Below are 19,931 nucleotides of genomic sequence, written 5' to 3' on the forward strand. Positions count from 1 at the left end.
TTGTACATATTTAGCATAGCTCGCCTTATTACATGTTTTTCATAGAACATCTTTGTGAAAATCGTCTTTATTCGAGACAGTCTCCTAAAGTCGGTAATGTTTCCCTGGCGATCTGAACATCGATTTCTGTTCTCTTTTCCTTGTGTTTCCTTTCCTTTTTTAGTGCGTTTCTTCTCCTCTTGTTTTGCCTCTGTATGTGAGGATTTGTAACTGCGTCAGGTCTGTGTCTTTTAGCCGTTCTCCTTGTTCGCTGTCCGTCTTCGTTCCTTCACTGCATGTGTTGCTGTTTCTATGCGTTTGGGCGCTGATGACCACGCTGTTTAGCGCCCGAAAACCTCAAACCACACACACACACACACACACACACACACACACACACACACACAAAACTGGGGTTCCACTAGTCTGGATGGATGAATTACCTTCGCTGGCAAACCACTGAACAATTCCCAAGCTGACGCCACTCGCTTCAGTTATGTGTTCCTGAGACCTGGCAAAATTTCTGTTTTCTGCTTCACGCTTAAAGAAAGCGTGTATCTTGCAAATTACTTCTCTCGCTCGTTTGTAGAGAATTTGTCGCTTACCACCACTATAAGCCATGGCAAATTTCAACAAACTGAATAAAAATTCACCGAATAACTGCCACAACCACGTTCAACAATCGCATTGGCCAAGACTTTCACAGCAGAGTTCTAAGAAAAGTACTGAACGCTCATTTGCTGTCGGACGATGACGTCACATATAAACTGTGTGTCCCTCTGGAGAGAGTGAATGATAGTCTCTCACCGGTCTTTCCACCAACCTGTCGTCTACTAAAATTCTGTTCCCAGCACAGAAGACAGCTCGTCGATCGTGGGATTTTCTTCGGCTGAGGCTGCTACGCTGTCAGTTCGAACCTGTGATTTTACTTTCTGTGGGATGCCGCTTGCCCAGGTTACTCTCTGTATCTACAGAGGGCAAGATCTGTAGTACTGACAATGATGGTAGGCGATACTTCTCATTAATATATCCTGTTTGGTTATTATTCAAATATTCACACATTTGATCTGTCTTTAACAACATTCGACGTAGCTTTCTTAAATGTATGGTAACTTTTCCATCCAGCTTCCGAATGAGATATACATGTCCAGCTCCGGCACGCACTAGATAGAGTGAGTGTTACATATTCACAACTAATTTATGCCCGATATAGAATACAACATGTGGGCTCTGAAGAACAGTGGTGGTGGTGGTGGTGGTGGTGGTGTGTTGGGGCTTATGGGCGCTCTACATCGAGGTCATCAGCGCCGTGACACACGTTAAAAGGAACGAATGTGGACAGACCTAAGAAAACTAAAGCACACACTCAAAGAAAGCAGGAAAAGAAGGAAAATACTAAATAAGAAAGTAAAACCGAAAGAAAGGGGAATCATAGCAACAAGAATGTCACAGGAAATTGTTATTGGCTGGCTACTTACATAAAATATGGGCGAGCTTGTCACACAGTGAGCAAATTAAAATCCTCTCCCTAAAATCTTTGTAAAAACATTTGACAGGGCACAGAACTTTAAAACTTTAGCCACATTCGTCCGAGTGTTGCCTAAAAGAGATGGCAGGTCCGCTGGCAAGTCAGCCGCGACCCGCTGGTCAGAAAATAAAACGTAATCCAATAAAACGTGGCGCACAGTGACGTAGACGCCGCAAGCACCACACATTGGAGGGTCCTCTCGCCGGAGAAGGAAGCCATGCGTCACAGGGCTGTGGCCTATTCGAAGCCGAGTGAGGAGAACCTCGTCCCGTCGATGGGGCTGAAAGGAAGTACACCACACACGCGTTGTGGGCTTGACTATACGGAGCTTATTGTCAGTCACTTCCAGCCACTCACCCTCCCACCGACGCATGACCCGTGAGCTCAACAGCGAGGTGAGTGCGTGCAAGGGTATAGCACACTGAGATACTTGTGGGGCGAGACACGCCTCCTTGGCTGCGAGATCTGCCCTTTCATTCCCAGCAATGCCGACGTGCCCCGGAACCCAGCAGAAAGCTACAACTTTCCCCAGTCGCTTTAGTCGGAGGAGGGCATCCTGGATGGTCTGGACAATTTTGTCTGCCGGATACAAACGTTGCAATGAGTGAAGGGCACTGAGTGAATCAGAACAGACGAGAAATTTAGGAGAGGAAGAATGTCTCATGTGCTCCAGTGCCCGCAAGATCGCAAACAATTCTGCATCAAAGACAGTAAAAGTCTGAGGCAGTCGGACCTTGAGGACATGATATGGACCCAAGTGACTATTACGTATTCATATCCAAGTAACGCACGATACTGAGATATGTGTCCATTCGTGTCCGGCCCTGCAGAACGCCCGAAACAGAGTGACTAGCGCAGCCGAAGTACATCGACTCACACCCGAAGGTGTCCGAAGCACCTCGGTTGCACTATCGATGGTCTTATGTTTCTCAAAAGTAGTGAAATTTACAAACAAAAACGATAGACTCGTAGGGTAATCATGAGAGATTGTCATAGTAAAAACTGGGTTTAATACAATGAAAAGTATGTAAACAATCAATAAGAGAGGTTAGGCGTTTTGGCGCCTAGCACCAGAACGTACCGACCAATCAGAAGCAAGTTCAGTAAAATTGACGGACTCTCCCACGGGACTGGTACATACTGTACCATCTGTCGCTTGTACCTCACTCCACTGTTGTACCATATGCTACTTGACGTGTATCAAGTTGCATCAAGGCGAGTTTCTAGCAAAATAAAATACTAGTGGCCACAGCCAGGAATATCACACGCGTCAGATGCGCAGAACGAGCCTAAATTCGACAGCTAAAAGAAAGAGGTTACCAAAGAAATTTAATATTTTGTGACAGATCACGGATGTTACAGTCCGATCTATGAAAGATGGCGTTCGCGAATGTGAGGCACGGACGAGGCTTGCATTGTTGACCATTCTAAGCGCCGACAATAGCGTCACGCGCATGCGCGGGCTTTCCGCTTGGACTATCAGACCAATTGTGTGATTGGATTGAGGAGTTCCTAGATAACAGGACGCAGCATGTCATTCTCAATGGAGAGAAGTCTTCCGATGTAAGAGTGATTTCAGGTTTGCCGCAGGGGAGTGTCATAGGACCGTTGCTATTAACAATATACATAAATGACCTGGTGGATGACATCGGAAGTTCACTGACGCTTTTTGCAGATGGTGCTGCGGTGTATCGAAAGGTTGTAACAATAGAAAATTGCACTGAAATGCAGGAGGATCTGCAGCGAATTGACGCATGGTGCAGGGAATGGCAATTGAATTTCAATGTAGACAAGTGTAATGTGCTGAGAATACACAGAAAGATAGATCCTTTATCATTTAGCTACAAAATAGGTCAGCAACTGGAAGCAGTTAATACCATAAATTATCTGGGAGTACGCATTAGCAATGATTTAAAATGGAATGATCATATAATGTTGATCGTCGGTAAAGCAGATGCCAGACTGAGATTCATTGGAAGAATCCTAAGGAAATGCAACCCGAAAACAAAGGAAGTAGGTTACAGTACGCTTGTTCGCCCACTGCTTGAATACTGCTCAGCAGTGTGGGATCCGTACCAGATAGGGTTGATACAAGACATAGAGAAGATCCAACGGAGAGCAGCGCGCTTCGTTACAGGATCATTTAGTAATCGCGAAAGCGTTACGGAGATGATAGATAAACTCCAGTGGAAGACTCTGCAGGAGAGACGCTCAGTAGCTCGGTACAGGCTTTTGTCCAAGTTTCGAGAACATACCTTCACCGAAGGGTCAAGCAGTATATTGCTTCCTCCTACGTATATCTCGCGAAGAGACCATGAGGATAAAATCAGAGAGATTAGAGCCCACACAGAGGCATACCGACAATCATTCTTTCCACGAACAATACGAGACTGGATTAGAAGGGAGAACCGATAGAGGTACTCAAGGTACCCTCCGCCACACACCGTCAGGTGGCTTGCGGAGTATGGATGTAGATGTAGATGTAGATGAAAGATGCGTATATGCTGCAAACCATGTTTCTCCCTTGTTTATGCTGAATGTATCATTTACCATCACCATTAGCGACAAAAATTCGCAGCAAACGGAATAAAAATTCACTAAACAATTCGTTATCGTCAGGTGCAATGCTCACGTTAGCTACGGCATTCAGAGCAGAGCGCTCAAAACACTATTGAACGCCGATTCGCTGTCGGAGAATGCGTGACGTAGGTGAGCAGAACACGTCTAAACGCGAGTGTCGTCGTTCGCGACAGCAAACTATGGTACAGTTGTAGCAAGGAGCAGCAAAACAGAAGCTTAGGCCTATCCGTACTCGTCATTTTAGACAGACAAACAGCGTTGGAGGAACGCTAGAACTTGCGAACATTGTGTGCGCCAACGCAGCGGGTCGCCGACAAACGCTGCAGCTGATGGTGGGAGCGAACTGCGGAATTATCCCCGGCTGGGAGTGCGAAGCGCGAAGGTGGCGCCGCGGCCGCAGGCCGACACGCCTCGCGCTGCGCCGCTGTTTATCTTGGTTGCGGTGGTGGGGGATTCCCCCTGGGAGGCAGGCGTCGGCGGCGGCGCCGCTGGCGATGCGGCAGACGCGGTGGCGGCGCGGGCCGGCGGGCGGCGCCGCGACTCCCAGCGTCTTGCGGGGGCGAAACGCCGATTCTGATGCTATCTGCGCCTAGTGGTACTTCGGTGGTGTACTAGTACGCATGCGCACTGCGCAGACGGAGAGTACTCTTTCCGATATCGACTGTGTGTGCCTTAGAGGCGATGAAAAGTAACTGAAATGAATGGAATTGCCGGTTACAGAGACGTAGCAGTTACCGTAATGAACGCTCGTCAGTTAATAGCTGTTCTTTTAACAACTGCCAATATCACATGGTGCCATCTGTTTATCGAAGTGCGTACTGCACGTTCGCAGCGTTTGATATGTGACCACGGTTAAATGAACAGAGCAGAGGGACGGATCACCTCATAGAGCAAAAGTATACACTACTGGCCATTAAAATTCCTACACCCACCACGAAGATGACATGCTACAGACGCAAAATATGACCGACAAGAAGAAGATGCTGTGATACGCTAATGATTAGCTTTTCAGAGCATTCACACAACGTTGGCGCCGCTGGCGACACCTACAACGTGCTGACATGAGGATAGTTTCCAACCGATTTCTCATACACAAACAGCAGTTGACCGGCTTTGCCTTCTGAAACGTTGTTGTGATGCCTCGTGTAAGGAGGAGGAATACATACCATCACGTTTCCGACTTTGAAAAAGGTCGGACTGTAGCCTATCGCGATTGTGGTTTATCGTATCGCGACGTTGCTGCTCGAGTTGGTCGAGATCCAATGACTGTTAGCAGAATATGGAATCGGTGGGTTCAGGAGGGTAATGCGGAATGCCGTGCTGGACCCCAACGGCCTCGTATCTCTAGCAGTCGAGATGACAGGCATCTTATCCGCATGGCTGTGACGGATCGTGCAGTCACGTCTCGATCCCTGAGTCAACAGATGGGGACGTTTGCAAGACAACAACCATCTGCACGAACAGTTCGACGACGTTTGCAGCAGCATGGACTATCAGCTCGGAGACCATGGCTGCGGTTATCCTTGACGCTGCATCACAGACATGAGCGCCTGCGATGGTGTAGTCAACAACGAACCTGGGTGCACGAATGGCAAAACGTCATTTTTTCGGATGAATCCAGTTTCTGTTTACAGCATCGTGATGGTCACATCCGTGTTTGGCGACGGAAAATATTCGACCTCTGCCCTGGCCAGCACATTCTCCAGATCTCTCACCAATTGAAAACGTCTGGTCAATGGTGGCCGAGCAACTGGCTCGTCACAATACGCCGGTCACTACTATTGATGAACTATGGTATCGTGTTGAAGCTGCATGGGCAGCTGTACCTGTACACGCCATCCAAGCTCTGTTTGATTCAATGCCCAGGCGTATCAAGGCCGTTATTACGGCCAGAGGTGGTTGTTCTGGGTACTGATTTATCAGGATCTGTCCACCCAAATTGCGGGAAAATGTAATCACATGTCAGTTCTAGTATAATATATCTGTCCAAAGAATACCCGTTTATCATCTACATTTCTTCTTGATGTAGCAATTTTTAATAGCCAGTAGTGTACCTGTGGGATGAACATTCTGAAGCGCAGGACGACGAGAACTCTGTCCGCAACATCTCCTTCAGCTCAAGCCACGTGACTTTGGGACGGCGCATTGCAGCCCACGTAGCGCTTAGCGTTTTTTGAATGGTATTACTTCGCTAGTACAGACGGAGCACCTCGAGAAGTACCGTGAAAACTTGTATGCGCGCTTTACAGACATCACAACAATTTGATAACAGGAACCGAAATTGGCTTAAAGATGTGAGGAGCAGTGGTATTGTGCTTTTCCGCCACGTATTATAACTCAGAGTCCACTTTATTTACGTTTATTCGGAAGCGGGATAAGAAGTAACAGCCCACTATTGCACTTAACAGGTATTGTCAAATATCTGTTCTAAGTTATTACTTTACAGTGACACTATAGACAGCACCGAAGTGTGATGAAAAAACAATGCATTTGGAACTATTAAATTGTTACAGTAAGTGTGGTAAGCATTTCCCGTCACCTTGTAGTCCATTATTAGTTTTTACTTGCCCTTCCACTTTTTATACGTAAGTAAAATATCTGTAACAATTTTTCGCCACGTCATCAGAAAAGTAATACTATATACTATGCAATATAAGATCAATGCTCGGATTCTGGAGTAATAAAAGAAGTGACAGCCAACAACATTTTCTGTTTTAGGTTTTCTATTGAACTAATTCCTACTTTCGAATCTGTTCTCACTAATTATTTTACAATGATTCACTGTATAGGAAACTGTTTCATGCAGAAATACTTTGATACATACAATGGTTTGAGACGCTGCATAAGCTGGAAAAAATTAACCAGATTGTCATGTACAAATTTTATCTGCTTGTGAACAACAAAACACCAATGTGTGTGCAACGACTGGCTGTTTACTCACACACACTTGCAAATTTATCCAGCAATTGTCTCGTAAGCACCATACAAGACATGTCTCGATACTAGACGTAGAAGTATTAAACCGGAATTTAGTTACAATAACTACAGGTCTGTTGTTTGCAACTGATAAACAATATTTTATTCAAAATAATCTCCATCGCTACTTATACATTTCTCTCACCTCTTCGGCAGCCTGTGAATACCACGCAAAAAAAGAAAAGTAACTGGTCCACCTTCCACGTAATTTGTATTCACTTCCGTAGCAACCGAAGCAACCATAGCTGTTACAAAAACTCAGACGTGCGGCAACGTGTACAGAACAACGTGAATACGAGCAATATTCAAGTTTCTTCTAGTGATGGGACAACCGACTGTTTTCAACAACCGAATGGCCAGCGCACTGTTTTTTTTCCTTGAGTGGTTTTATCGGTCTAATGCAGGGCCACACTCGGTGCACGCACCGGTGCATCGCACAGTAGACGGCCGCGCTATGTTGACGACGGTGCAGACCCCCCACTCCTCGGCTATGCGCAACAGCGCTGCCTCTCACTCCCTTAGCTTGTGTCGCTGCGCGCCGCCTGTCTCGACCTGTTTCAAAGCTTTTACCCCGTTGTCTTCGTCATTGCCTAATGTACACTAGGTGGAGAGCTTAGTTTGGTGTACCGGTACAAAAGAGATTTATATAATAACTGTAATGGTAACAATTTTAAATTTGGTTTCAACACAAATGTATTTTCCTATGTGCTCTTTATTTTATTTACAATTATGCTACTATGATCTGGAACAAGAGATTGGCGACAGAAATTCTGAGAGAATTTTTTAAATTACATTTAGAAACACTCGCACGCAATCCAGTTTTTGTACAAGACAAAACAGAAAAAAAACCTTTCACATAAACAAGTGGAACAAAACATAGAAATAATCTTCGCTGCTTCTCTGTGTAACTTGGGAAATTCTTCCTTGCGCTTTAGTCTGGAATCGCGTGACCGCTACGGTCGCAGGTTCGAATCCTGCCTCGGGCATGGATGTGTGTGATGTCCTTAGGTTAGTTAGGTTTAATTAGTTCTAAGTTCTAGGCGACTGATGACCTCAGAAGTTAAGTCGCATAGTGCTCAGAGCCATTTGAAAATCTTCCTTCGGAAAATTCTGGTAGAATTGGATCAAACCTTTTGTATTGTAAAACACATCCTTTCGGTGATCATCGCTTTGCAAATCAGTTAGTTCGAAACGTAAATCTGAAGGCGCACTTCCAATATCCATCGAAAAAGGTTTCACAAAAACATCGAGAACAGGCTGCAGGTAGGTAATTTCCTGGAACAATAACAAAGCCAATGATAATAAATGAAAGTAATGTAAGCCGTTGTTTCGAAGTACTAAAATGCGATAATGTGTACTATTGGTTTTAATGTAATGTTACACTTGCATATGTAACGCAATCTCCTTTATTTAGCTGTATGTCATATACCGGCACATTACCTAGAATCGGTCGTTAAACGCATTTTCAAGGGATTGTAGCACCTCCACGTATTTTTCAAAGCGCGCTCCTTCCTGCACAGATGCTGTTAAACAAAAACATAGTACCGTTTTGATTAGAGCGGTTATAAAAATCAGGCTATTTTAATAAAGGTACAAATTATATCTCGCTTACCCAGTTCAGGAAAGTGTTGCGTATTTTCCTCTGAAAGGTTGTTTTTGAGGAACTTCAGTTTATACTGGAAAGCGTTTATTTTGCTGATCATATCGTTGGTGAGATTGTTTTCTTTTTCGAGTTTCAGACTTAAATCATTTAGGAGAGCCATAATGTCTGCTAAAAATCGTAAATCAGCTACCCATTCAGGGTCATGAAAAAGTGGCTCCGGACGTCCTTTGCTCTCCAAAAACTGAGCCACAGTGTGACGTAGTCGAAAAATTCGGGAAATCACTTTCCCTTTGCTCATCCAGCGCACCTCAGCGTGGTAGGGGATAACTGGATACTCCTCTTCAAAGGAAATCAAAATTTATTTGAATTGACGATGAGTGAGTCCATGAGAACGAATGTAGTTCACGATACGCACCACTACCTTCATCACATCTTGAAGACCGATAACTTTCGCACAAAGAGCCTCTTGGTGCGCAAAACAATGAACAGAAGGTAAATTCGGCATGTTAAGTTTTTTTCGCAGTAGGCCAATAAACCCTTTTGCTTTACCGCACATTGCTGGTGCCCCGTCTGTGGTTACGGAAAACAGCTTTTCCCAAGGGAGTCCTATTCCTTCAGCTGCCATTTCAACAGCTGGTAAAATATCCGCCCCTGTAACAGTGTCCTTCAACGAAATCGTATCCAGAAGCTCTTCCGTTACATGTAGGTCGTCGTCCAGCCACGCAAAAATATTGCTAACTGAGCCGTGTCTTTAATATCCGTGGACTCATCAAGTGCGATGGAGTACGCTAGGAAGTTTTCAGTTTTGGCTGCCAGTTGTTCATGCAAATTCTCAGCAATGTCGTTGATTCTCCGATGTATTGTCATTCTGGAAAGTGGTATTCTGCTGTACGCGGGAGCTAATGTGGAATTCATTGTCTCTAGTACGTCCAACAAAATGTTTTTTATTAATGGCCCGTCCATAAATGGCCTCCCAGCTCTTGCTAAACGTAGAGCAACTTTGTGACTAGCTCTGAGAGTCCTTTCGCAACACCCCTCATCTTCTTCACCATAAAGTAGAGAAAAAAAGATATGTTAGAAATAATTTATGCGAAAACGAAAACTAAGGAATTCAAACAAATGGTATTTCGTTTCGCATGACCTTTAACCAAAATATACATGCTAAAGTACTTGCAACAAACCTCGTTTGTAGATACAGAATTCTCTTCTGCAAGAGTTTGCAACTTCCGTAATTCTTCCTCTCTGGCATCCCCTGTTACATCACTATACTTTTCTGAATGCAATTTGCTGTAGTGCCTTTCAATAGACGATTTTTTGACACACGTAATTAGTGTACCGCAGATTAGACATTTGGATTTATCGTCACAACGCACAAAAAAGTAGGAGAGTTCCCATTCCGGTTTAAGTTGACTTTCGGCAAGTTTCCCTTTTTTTGGAGCAGATGGTTCCATTATTGCGGTAATTGTCTTGCGCTTACGTATTCCAATGTTGACTAAGCCGTCTGGCAGCGCATTCGGCAGCGCACAGCGTCGGCCTCATCTAGCAAGCCGAGTTGAGGCGAAGTATGCCGAGTTGAACCGATTCACTGTGCAGGCACTCGCTGCACCTCGTTTTGCACGCGTGCGGTTTTCCGTGTTTGTGCGGCCCTGGTCTAATGGACCAACCAAAACTAGTCTCTGCGGACTTGAGTGGCTTCATTCACTGCGAGACAACCGACTGACGCAAGTATTTTCGGTTACGCAAGTTCTGTGAATGATCCCACTGAGTCTCTGGGTTTGGGTGATTTCACTTCCATACTTCATTCGCCCTTTTCCGCGGGGGACGACGGCCAGTCGGTGGGTGGCGGCCGTGTGGCGCCGTCGCCGTACCAGAAGCCGCCTGATGCTGCCATGGCCAGGGATAGAGCCGGCGCGAGGAGGTGGCCACGTGACTGCAACGAGCGCAGCGCAGCATTGGCGGGACCTACGCTGGTGGAAACTGACCACCGCGCCACCGGGTTCGAAAGTCATTACGCACGTATCTCATTAACCTGATCTTACGCCCTCAGATTTTCCCCATTTTCGTTCTCCATCCAAGGAACTTCCCTCCCGAATGGAAATACGTACCGAACGTGACCTGACGAGTACTTCGACACAAAACCACGTGATTTCTACAATCGCGGAATCGAAAAGTTACCCCAGCGTTGACACACTCTTGCAAGGAGATTGTAGTATTGATGAGTAAAGTCTGTGTCATGAGTATCTGTTGTGTTTATTAAACTGTGGAAAAACACTACGTACTTATGCACCAACACAGCACATATACATGTAACCTCATGCACGTAAATTAAGCGCTGTCGGGTGTGGCCGGCACTTGGATGGGTGACCATCCGGGACGTCATGCACTGTTGCCATTTTTCGGGGTGCACTCAGACTTGTGATACCAATTGAGGAGCTACTCGACCGAATAGTAGCGGCTCCGGTCAAAGAAAACCATCGTAACGACTGGGGAAGCGGTGTGCTGACCACACGCCCCTCCTATCCGCATCCTCAGTTGAGGATGACACGGCGGTCGGATGGCCCCGATGGGCCACTTGCAGTCTGACGACGGAGTGAAATGCACTCAAATGCTTAATATCTCATTAATATACGTACAAGAATTTCAGCCAAATAAACGGCTAAAAATGTAAGTTTTAGTATTTTATGTTTTATGACTTATATAAGGGTCCGACCCAACACTACTGATATTCTTCCCTGCAATTGGCCGGCATGGTTGTGGGGTGGACGTGACGTCACAGAGCGAGTAGACATAGAGGTGCTCGCTGGAGGAGAATGTCACCAGAGCCAGTTTTTCTTTTGTTTGTCTTTCCCACATTTTCTACTCAAACAGCCTCCAATACATGGTACGTTACAATTTAACAGGTTCATAACACATACCCATACCCAAGACCCACATGCAACATTTGTATTGGTATGTACAAATTGTGTATACAATATGTTTGTTTTGTGTTGCAGATGTGAACATGGTGGCGGAACCTAAGCCACATCAGACGGGTCGGAAACGGCAGAATGTCGCCAAGACCGGCAACGACTGGTAAGTACTTACTGCAGTCACACTGTATGGACAGGAGTACTTTCTGTCCCGTAGACGTGCATTTTTCCTTCATTCACAAAGCAAAATATACGCCGCGTTACAAATACGTAACCTTCCACAGTCCGTATCACTCTCATTAAGGTCTTGCTCTATGTGCTGCCAACAGAAGAATTTCGGTAAGAATATAGGGGGTGTCAGACGCAAAAAGGAATTATTTTCGTAACTGTGCCACTGGTGTCTAGCGTATTCTCAGGTAGTTGTCGCCTTGCGTACATGCCCAATTTTGGACCGCCTACACCATATTGGCGATGAGTTCGTGAGGGTCTGATGGCTCCGCTTCTATTATCTACACCTCGCAGCTGTCTTTGTCATCATCACTGCGAATGCTGGTCTGACGCAGCTCCGCACGCTACTCTAACCTGTGCAAACCTCTTCATCTCGCTACAACTAGTGCAAGCCACATCCACTTGAACTTGCTTAATGTAGTCGAGAGCAAGTGTCCCCTACGAAAAATCCCCCCCCCCCCCCCCCCGCACCTTCCATATACACATTCCTCCATTACCAGTTGACGATTCCTCCATGTTTCGGGCTATTTTATGTCGACCGATCCCTTCTCTGAGTTGTGGCGTAATTTTCTTTACTTTCCATTTCCGTTCACTAACTTCTCATTAGCTGTTCAATCTACATATTTCCTTTAAGCATTCTTCGGTAGAAACACGATTCGAAACCTTCAAAAGTCTTATCTTCTAAACTTTGTATCGATCACTTTTAATTTCAGTACAAAGCTACATTCCAGGCAAATACCTCCAGAAAACACTTACTAACGCTTAACTTTAACAAATTTCTCTTTTTCAGAAACGCATTTCTTGCTCTTGCAAGTCTGCGTTTTACATCCCCTCTACTCGGACCATCATTAGTTACTTCGCTGCTTGAATATAAAAACTCATTGGCAGCGAAATCCGTTTCTTATCTTGACCCACCTTCGTCAGATGTAGCCAGCGTTTCCAGTCAGCTGATACAGCATGTGTGTGCGGCAGTACTGAGTGCTGGATTTGGATGTGCGCCCTGCATTCATTTTGTTGTTCTCTTTTAAACTGTCTTTTAAACATTTCACTCTGTGCCTGTGTGCGAGATTTCGGTGCATTTGTTTGCACTTTTCTACCGTAGACCGCAATATTTTTTTACAGCGTGATTTCTTGCGTACCAACCGTACGAACGTGGTGCTAATTTTCGGTAGAAAACGGTCAGAGAAAGGCAATTTGTAATCACATATGCCGCAAGTATCGTAATACAATGGTCTGCGCTACCGTTTTGCGTTAGAATATTCGAGTTCGGTTACGTGTTTAGGAGTAATTTTTAATTTGTTTTTTTATTTACTAACTTGGATCTGCCCAACAGTGCCGTAGAATACACTGTTTGTTAAATGACACTTATCCGGGAACATTAGATACTTTTTTCCTAACGTTGAACATAACAGTCACTGGTCAGAGATTTTGCTGCAGTGGTTGACTCACCGACGGTATCATGCATGTCTCAAGTACAGTTTGCCTGAAGCAAACTATACTGCATTTCACGTTCGGCTGAAGTACGCCTGTATATTTTGAGAGAAATTTGCGACTCTTTGAGTCCTAAAAATATGAAAAATATATAATTTTAAAATTTTTCACAAAATTAACCTTTATTGTAGTAGTAAGGAACGAATGCAAGAAGTAATTGAAAGAAAGTAAGCAATCATTTGTTTTAAGGTGGGTTTTCTTTTTAACCATTGGGATATAACAGTTTTCAACCACCCATCATTTCATGTGAGATGTTTGACACCAAATTCGCATTTTTTCCAGACCAAACCAGACCAATTTCCACATCACGAAACTTCCATGAACATGTATCGCCTAAAACAAATTATGTTTCTAAATAACAAGCAAAAATGGTCCTACAATAGAATAAAGTTTTATTTCTTCATTTGTGTGGGCATAGTGTCAGTAGTTGCTTTATAATTCATAAGGGTATTTGAGATCCGTCGTTGCAACTACAAAAATGCCTGATTTTTTCACCAGACAAGTTTCGCTGTACTGAGGTAAAGCATCATCAGTGGTTTGCAACTACGCAAATCAAAATATAAGTAACTTAATTACAGACCACTGATGACGCTTTACCTCAATAAAGTGAAACGCGTCTGGTGAAAAAAACGCGCATTTTTGTAGTTGCAACGACGGATCAAAAATACCCTCACGAATAAAGTTTGTATACAAATTCAGATTTACGTTGCACTAACTTCTGATATACCTACTATCACTGTCAATGATCCCCTCAAAATGGCCACAGTAAAATGCTAATAATAATAATAATAATAATAATAATAATAATAATAATAATACGACAAATATTCTTCGTCGGCCGTAGTGGCCGAGAGGTTCTAGGCGCTTCAGTCTGGAACCGCGCTACCGCTACCGTCGCAGGTTCGAATCCTGCCTCGGGTATGGATGTGTGTGATGTCCTTAGGTTAGTTAGGTTTAAGTAGTTCTAAGTTCTACGGGACTGCCGACCTCAGATGTAAAGTTCCATAGTGCTCAGAGCCATCTGAACCATTTGAACCACATCTTCGAAAACGTAGCAAAATCTCCGTGCCAACTCTTGCTTTCAACGCTATAAATGACTGCTACTATGCGTTACATGCGTAGAAGTTCCTCAATATAACACAAAATGTGTCTATCTTGCGACAGCATCGGTAGTTTCATGGGTCGCCTAACTTAAACACCCTGTATCTTTTTTTCTAAGACACTTTCACTCTGCTCAGCCGATGAATGTGAAACATCTGTGCTGCTTTTGTAACAGCAGATGCAGCTGCGCTGTGGAGTGTTCAGAGAAGCATGGTGCAGCGAGTCGTTAAATGTTCGGAGATACAAGGAGGTCACTTTGAGTATCTGCTGCGAAGACGATGTTTTTTTCGTGAAAGACTTTTCGTCACTGACAGTGCATTTAATGTATTACAGGTAGCCACTCCTACTGAACATATTATGCATGTTCAATCTCTCGTCGTCGGTAAGTTTTGTAATTATTTAAGGTCTGTCACGTTAAATTCATTATTAACCTCATTACTTTTCAGTAATATTCCCGACATACCTACACAATAACTATAATGTACAACATAAAAAAACCCGACTTACAATACTTCTATCGCTTCAGGAAAAGAATGTGCTACACTGAGATGACAAAGGTCGTGAGGTACCTCTTAATATGCTGTCGGAGTCCTTTAGCCTGGCACAGTGCACAAACTTGACGCGGCTTGGATTCAACAGGTCGCTGGGTGCCCCAAAAGAAATACTGAGCCGTGATACAGCGGTCCATAATTGCGAAAGTGTTGCGGATGTAGTATTTTGTGCACGAACAGACCTCTCCATTATGATACATAGGTGAACGATAGGATTCATGTCGTTCTGTCTGGATGGCCAAATCATTCACTCGAAGTGTCCAGAATGTTCCCCAGACCAGTCGCAAACAGCTGTGGCCACGTGATATGGCGCATTGTCATCCATAGAAAATCCGTCGTTGCATGGGAACATGAACTCCATGAAAGGCCGCAAGGGTCTCCAGGTAGACAAACTTCATCGTTTCCCACAGTTTTAAACATGTCTGTCTCCTGGAATGCATAGACAAGTTTCAGTATAGGAATCACACAGTCAACCCGTTGCTAATAACTGTTTGGTACACTGACCTACGTTTCGACAACTCTAAGGATGTCATCATCAGAATGAAATTTTAAGAAATCCTATAAAATAGTACAAATAATACATACAAATTAAGTTTGACAGAATTATTAACCAAGGTAACAATTGTCATGGCATACGCAAGTTACTTAAGTAAAATTACATTGCGTGAAAGCAGTGGTCAAAGTTTCGAGCATATGTGCTCAAATCAAAAATTAAAATTAAACACTTTCAAGCCCTTGGCACGTACGCTCTGCTAGGGACAACATCAGACTTATCGGCCCAGTGACTTACACTGCTGCCACGAGAACAATATATGCTACGATGCCTATCTGGCAAGGACAGTGACGTGCCCATTTGAGACATTATAACAAATAATGGAATTAAACAACAGTTAATTATAAAAACAAAACACAAAGGAAGAGAGCTTAATGTTTAATAGTTTTTTCATAATGCGGGGCCACAGTCATGATATTTTTCTTTTAAAGTCAGTACCACCATTAGACTTGTTTATTTACAGTATTACATTTACACTTACACAATCATGATTTTGCGTTCAAAGTGCCATTATCAAGTGTTGTGTTACAAATTACCTAAGAGGGCAATACGACAGTATGCCTGAAACGCCCTGCTAAACCCGCAGGACAGGACAGATAGAATAAATTGTGGAAAGGGGCCAAAATAAGGAGCTGCCAGTTACACTCCGACATACAACTTTATTATTTGATCAAACATTACACGAGCCCAAAATATTTTCTTAAAAACACAGTTTTAATCTTTGGGACTTAATTACCGGCTGAAAGCCACTTCAATTTATAAACGGCTAAAGGCCAATAACTTAAAACGCAAGCATAATCAGAAATTTAAAAAGCAAGTCTTATCTTAAATCAGTTCTTTAGTTAGACAGAAGTAAACAAGTTAAATTAGAATCGGCTGAAGGGCGCAGACTTAAAAATTCAATAGGTTAAAGTAAACAAGTTAAATTCAAATCGGCTGAAGGCCGAAGCCTTATAAATCCAAAAATTATTAAAATGCCAAAGGGCTTACGTGAAACAGTACTTTAAACTAGGCTGAAGGCCTTAAGAGTCAAACAACTCTAATTTAAAACACAAAACCGGTTATAAGCCCTACAAGTACCAACAACAAGAACAAATTAAAAAAAAAATTAAGGCAGTACGCACAAGGGCGCTCAGATGTTCGAGGGTCGGCTTGTAGTTCAAACACTAACGCTCGCTTAGGTGAGACAGGCAGTCGGGCCAACCATTCACGATCCGACCACAACCCAACCGACCGAAAGTCAGCGGACACACCGACAAGATAACTTCCACGTCACCCGACCAGGGCGCAACAGGGAGTACAACGGAAACAACGCGCACAACCAATCATACACGGAGCTGTAAGACTACACACCGTGCTGGACAGCAACAACACAATGAGGGAACTACACTGCCTGAAATTTATGCCAACGGCCGGGGCAGGTAACCGGTACGGTAACGGCCACAAGTCAGAAGATTCAGCTGGTGTACTTCAATTCAAATAACCAAATACAGTGAAATTCCACCGGAGGGTGGCTAGAATTTTCCAACTTGAAAAACTCGCGGAAATACCTCAACAGCCGACAACGAACTCCAAACGACATAATGTGAACGGTCTTGACTTGATGGTTGGTTAAATCGAAACTCAACTTTCGTGTCCAGGGTCGGTGAGTCGCGGACCTCGTTTCAATGGCAACAGCGCCACTCTCTCCGACACTGCGTAGAAACGGCCAGCGGACCTCGGCCAAACTACGCCCCGCCGAGAATTCCCCACTGCTCCACGTCAACCGACTGACTCCTCAGACCCAGTACGCCGAGAACATTTCAAACAACTTGTCAGTCAAAATCACACCAACTACACAGAATTTCACGAACACTTCCAGGAAGAACTAGACAGTGCTAACGGCAGTGGCTGTACAATAACAGTGACGAATAACGCGTCTGCACAAACAAAGTCGTCCCCACTCCAATCATGCGTGTTGGCAACCGTCGGGCAAGTCATGGCGGTCCGGACCTCACTGCTGCCACCCCCAGACTGAACTTGTGCAGTGTGCCAACTCCAACACTGCCAGACCCGAACTAACTCACAACACACGACGACGAGGAAGTAATAGCAGCCCAGCAAAGATAATACGGCAGGGCTTATATCGATAAGCGCTGCTGCTGCCGCTCACAGGCAGGCAAGGCTACAACTCTGTGACACCAGTAATTGAAAATTATCCTAACGAGTTGGCAGTACGGTAAAAGCAAGATATAAAATAATAAATGGCATGAACACGAGTGACGCGCAGCTCAGTGCCACCTTAGTAAATATATAACACCTAAAACACTTCATAATTGCACTTTGAAGCCGAAATCATGATTGTGTAAGTGTAAATGTAACACTGTAAATAAACAACAGTCTAATGGCGGTACTGACTTTAAAGAAAGAGCTTGATGTGATTTTGAAAATACAAACTTTCGAACAAATGATGTCCAACAGAGTCATCTATTAAGCTGTACAGAAATTACCATTACGTAAAACGATAGGATATTAAAGAATATTTATACCAACAGCTGCGCACCCAAAAAGTATCTGCGTGAAGGTAACTTTAGTAGCATAGATTAGAGATTCAAAGAAGAAGATGTTTCGGAACTAGAGGATGGGAAACGTAGTAAAAAATAAAGGAATTAAAAGTGTTCATTGAGGATGAGGAAATCGTTCTTAGAAATATGCTCGAAAAACTCGAGCTCTTCGAGTACGTCGAGTACGTCAGGTATGATGCAGAACGCAACGGGATTCGTCAGACCATGCAACGCTCTGCCACTGTGCCAATGTCCAGTGCCCATTTCAGTCGTAGCTGCCGATGTCGTGGTGTGTATTGTTGCGGAGGCTCATCATTAGGAGTGTTCGGCGCACTGTGTGTTGAGACACACTTGTACTCTGATCAGAATTAATGTCTGATGTTAGTTCCGCCACAGTTCGACGTCTGTCCTCTTTTTACCAGTGTACCCAGCTTATGACGTCCGACGTCTGTAATGAAAGGTAGTCGCCCAACCCCACGACGTTTGGGCGTGGTTTCCCCCTCATTTCGCAACGAGCTGAAGACACTCACCATACCACTCCTCGAAAAGTCGTGCAGTTTCTGAAATGCGCGTGCCGAGCCTCGGGTCCATCACCATCTGCCCTCGCTCAAACTCAAGATAGATCGCGCGCCTTCCCCAATCTACACACGGACAGCACGCTCACTGATACTACATGGAACGTGCGTGTGTCTGACTAGCAGTCATTTTTCGCCAGGCGACGCCTGGGCGGGTTTATATCGGTAGTAGATTGGTGGCCATAATGTTCTGGCCGATCATTGTATATAATATACCATATGTGCTTTGTAAGTAGGCTGTTTATGTTTTCTTATTGGCAACGTTACGGAGCGCCTGTATGAAAATCACTGGCTGTGCTGTGTGCAGTCTGTGGCTAGTTTGCATTGTTGTCCGCCATTGTTGGAGGTGAGGCGCCAGCAGTGGTGGATGTGGGGAGAGAGATGGCGGAGTTTTGAAATTTGTTATGAACTGCTATATATATTATGACTATTAAGGTAAATACATTGTTTGTTCTCTATTAAAATCTTTCATTTGCTAACTATGCCTATCAGTAGTTAGTGCCTTCAGTAGTTTGAATCTTTTATTTAGCTGGCAGTAGTGGCGCTCGCTGTATTGCAGTAGTTCGAGTAACGAAGATTTTTGGTGAGGTAAGTGATTTGTGAAAGGTACAGGTTAATGTTAGTCAGGGCCATTCCTTTGTAGGGATTTCTGAAAGTCAGATTGCGTTGCGCTAAAAAAATATTGTGTGTCAGTTTAAGCACAGTCTTGTATAAATGTTCAAAGGGGACGTTTCATAGCCTCTTCATGTTGCATAGTCCCGAATGGACCAGAAACTGCTTCATTAGTCACGTCGCAACAGATAAACGAACTAATCTGAGGACACAGCAGTAACTATGTAATGGCTACTACGGATCTATACGGCCTACGTGGTGTTTTATTCATTATTATTATTATACTGTATTAGTATTACTTTTATTTTTGGTCAAACACAAAGCCTGCACTCTACCAATTTCTACCATTTCAGAAGTACAGAGATCAGCAATAAGTTGATTTGCAAACAGTAGTGCAATGTGCAATGCACACATTTTAACTTGGCTGATTTTAAATGAGGGTGCAGGGTGTAGGTGACGGAGGTGTCGCCAGGGAGAGGAGGTTGCAGAGGAAGCACATATTAGACAGCAAATGTCAATCATCAATATGGATAGTTTTCTAATCTCAGAAGAAGTTGTAGGTAGCGATCGCAATGCACTGAGAATTGCCTCGTCACTCTACAAAAAAGTTTATAGGAATAAGTAGTACCAATTGTCTCATTGATTCAGTATCTCGTGGTTTAGTAAAACACCTGCAAAAACTAAGTGCAAATGTCATTTAGC

General features: G+C 44.0%; 1 protein-coding gene across 1 annotated transcript in view; it reads left to right on the forward strand.

Moving 5' to 3' along the window:
* LOC126188065 (RNA-binding protein Raly-like) overlaps positions 1-19,931 on the forward strand; it is a 1,094,525-nt gene that overhangs the window by 654,639 nt on the left and 419,955 nt on the right. The window contains exon 4 of the mRNA XM_049929509.1: positions 11,660-11,738. Coding sequence (XP_049785466.1) covers positions 11,660-11,738 — 79 coding nt within the window. The remainder of the gene's footprint in view (positions 1-11,659; positions 11,739-19,931) is intronic.

Source organism: Schistocerca cancellata, chromosome 5, assembly GCF_023864275.1.
Source record: "Schistocerca cancellata isolate TAMUIC-IGC-003103 chromosome 5, iqSchCanc2.1, whole genome shotgun sequence".
Classification (NCBI taxonomy): Eukaryota; Metazoa; Arthropoda; class Insecta; order Orthoptera; family Acrididae; genus Schistocerca; species Schistocerca cancellata.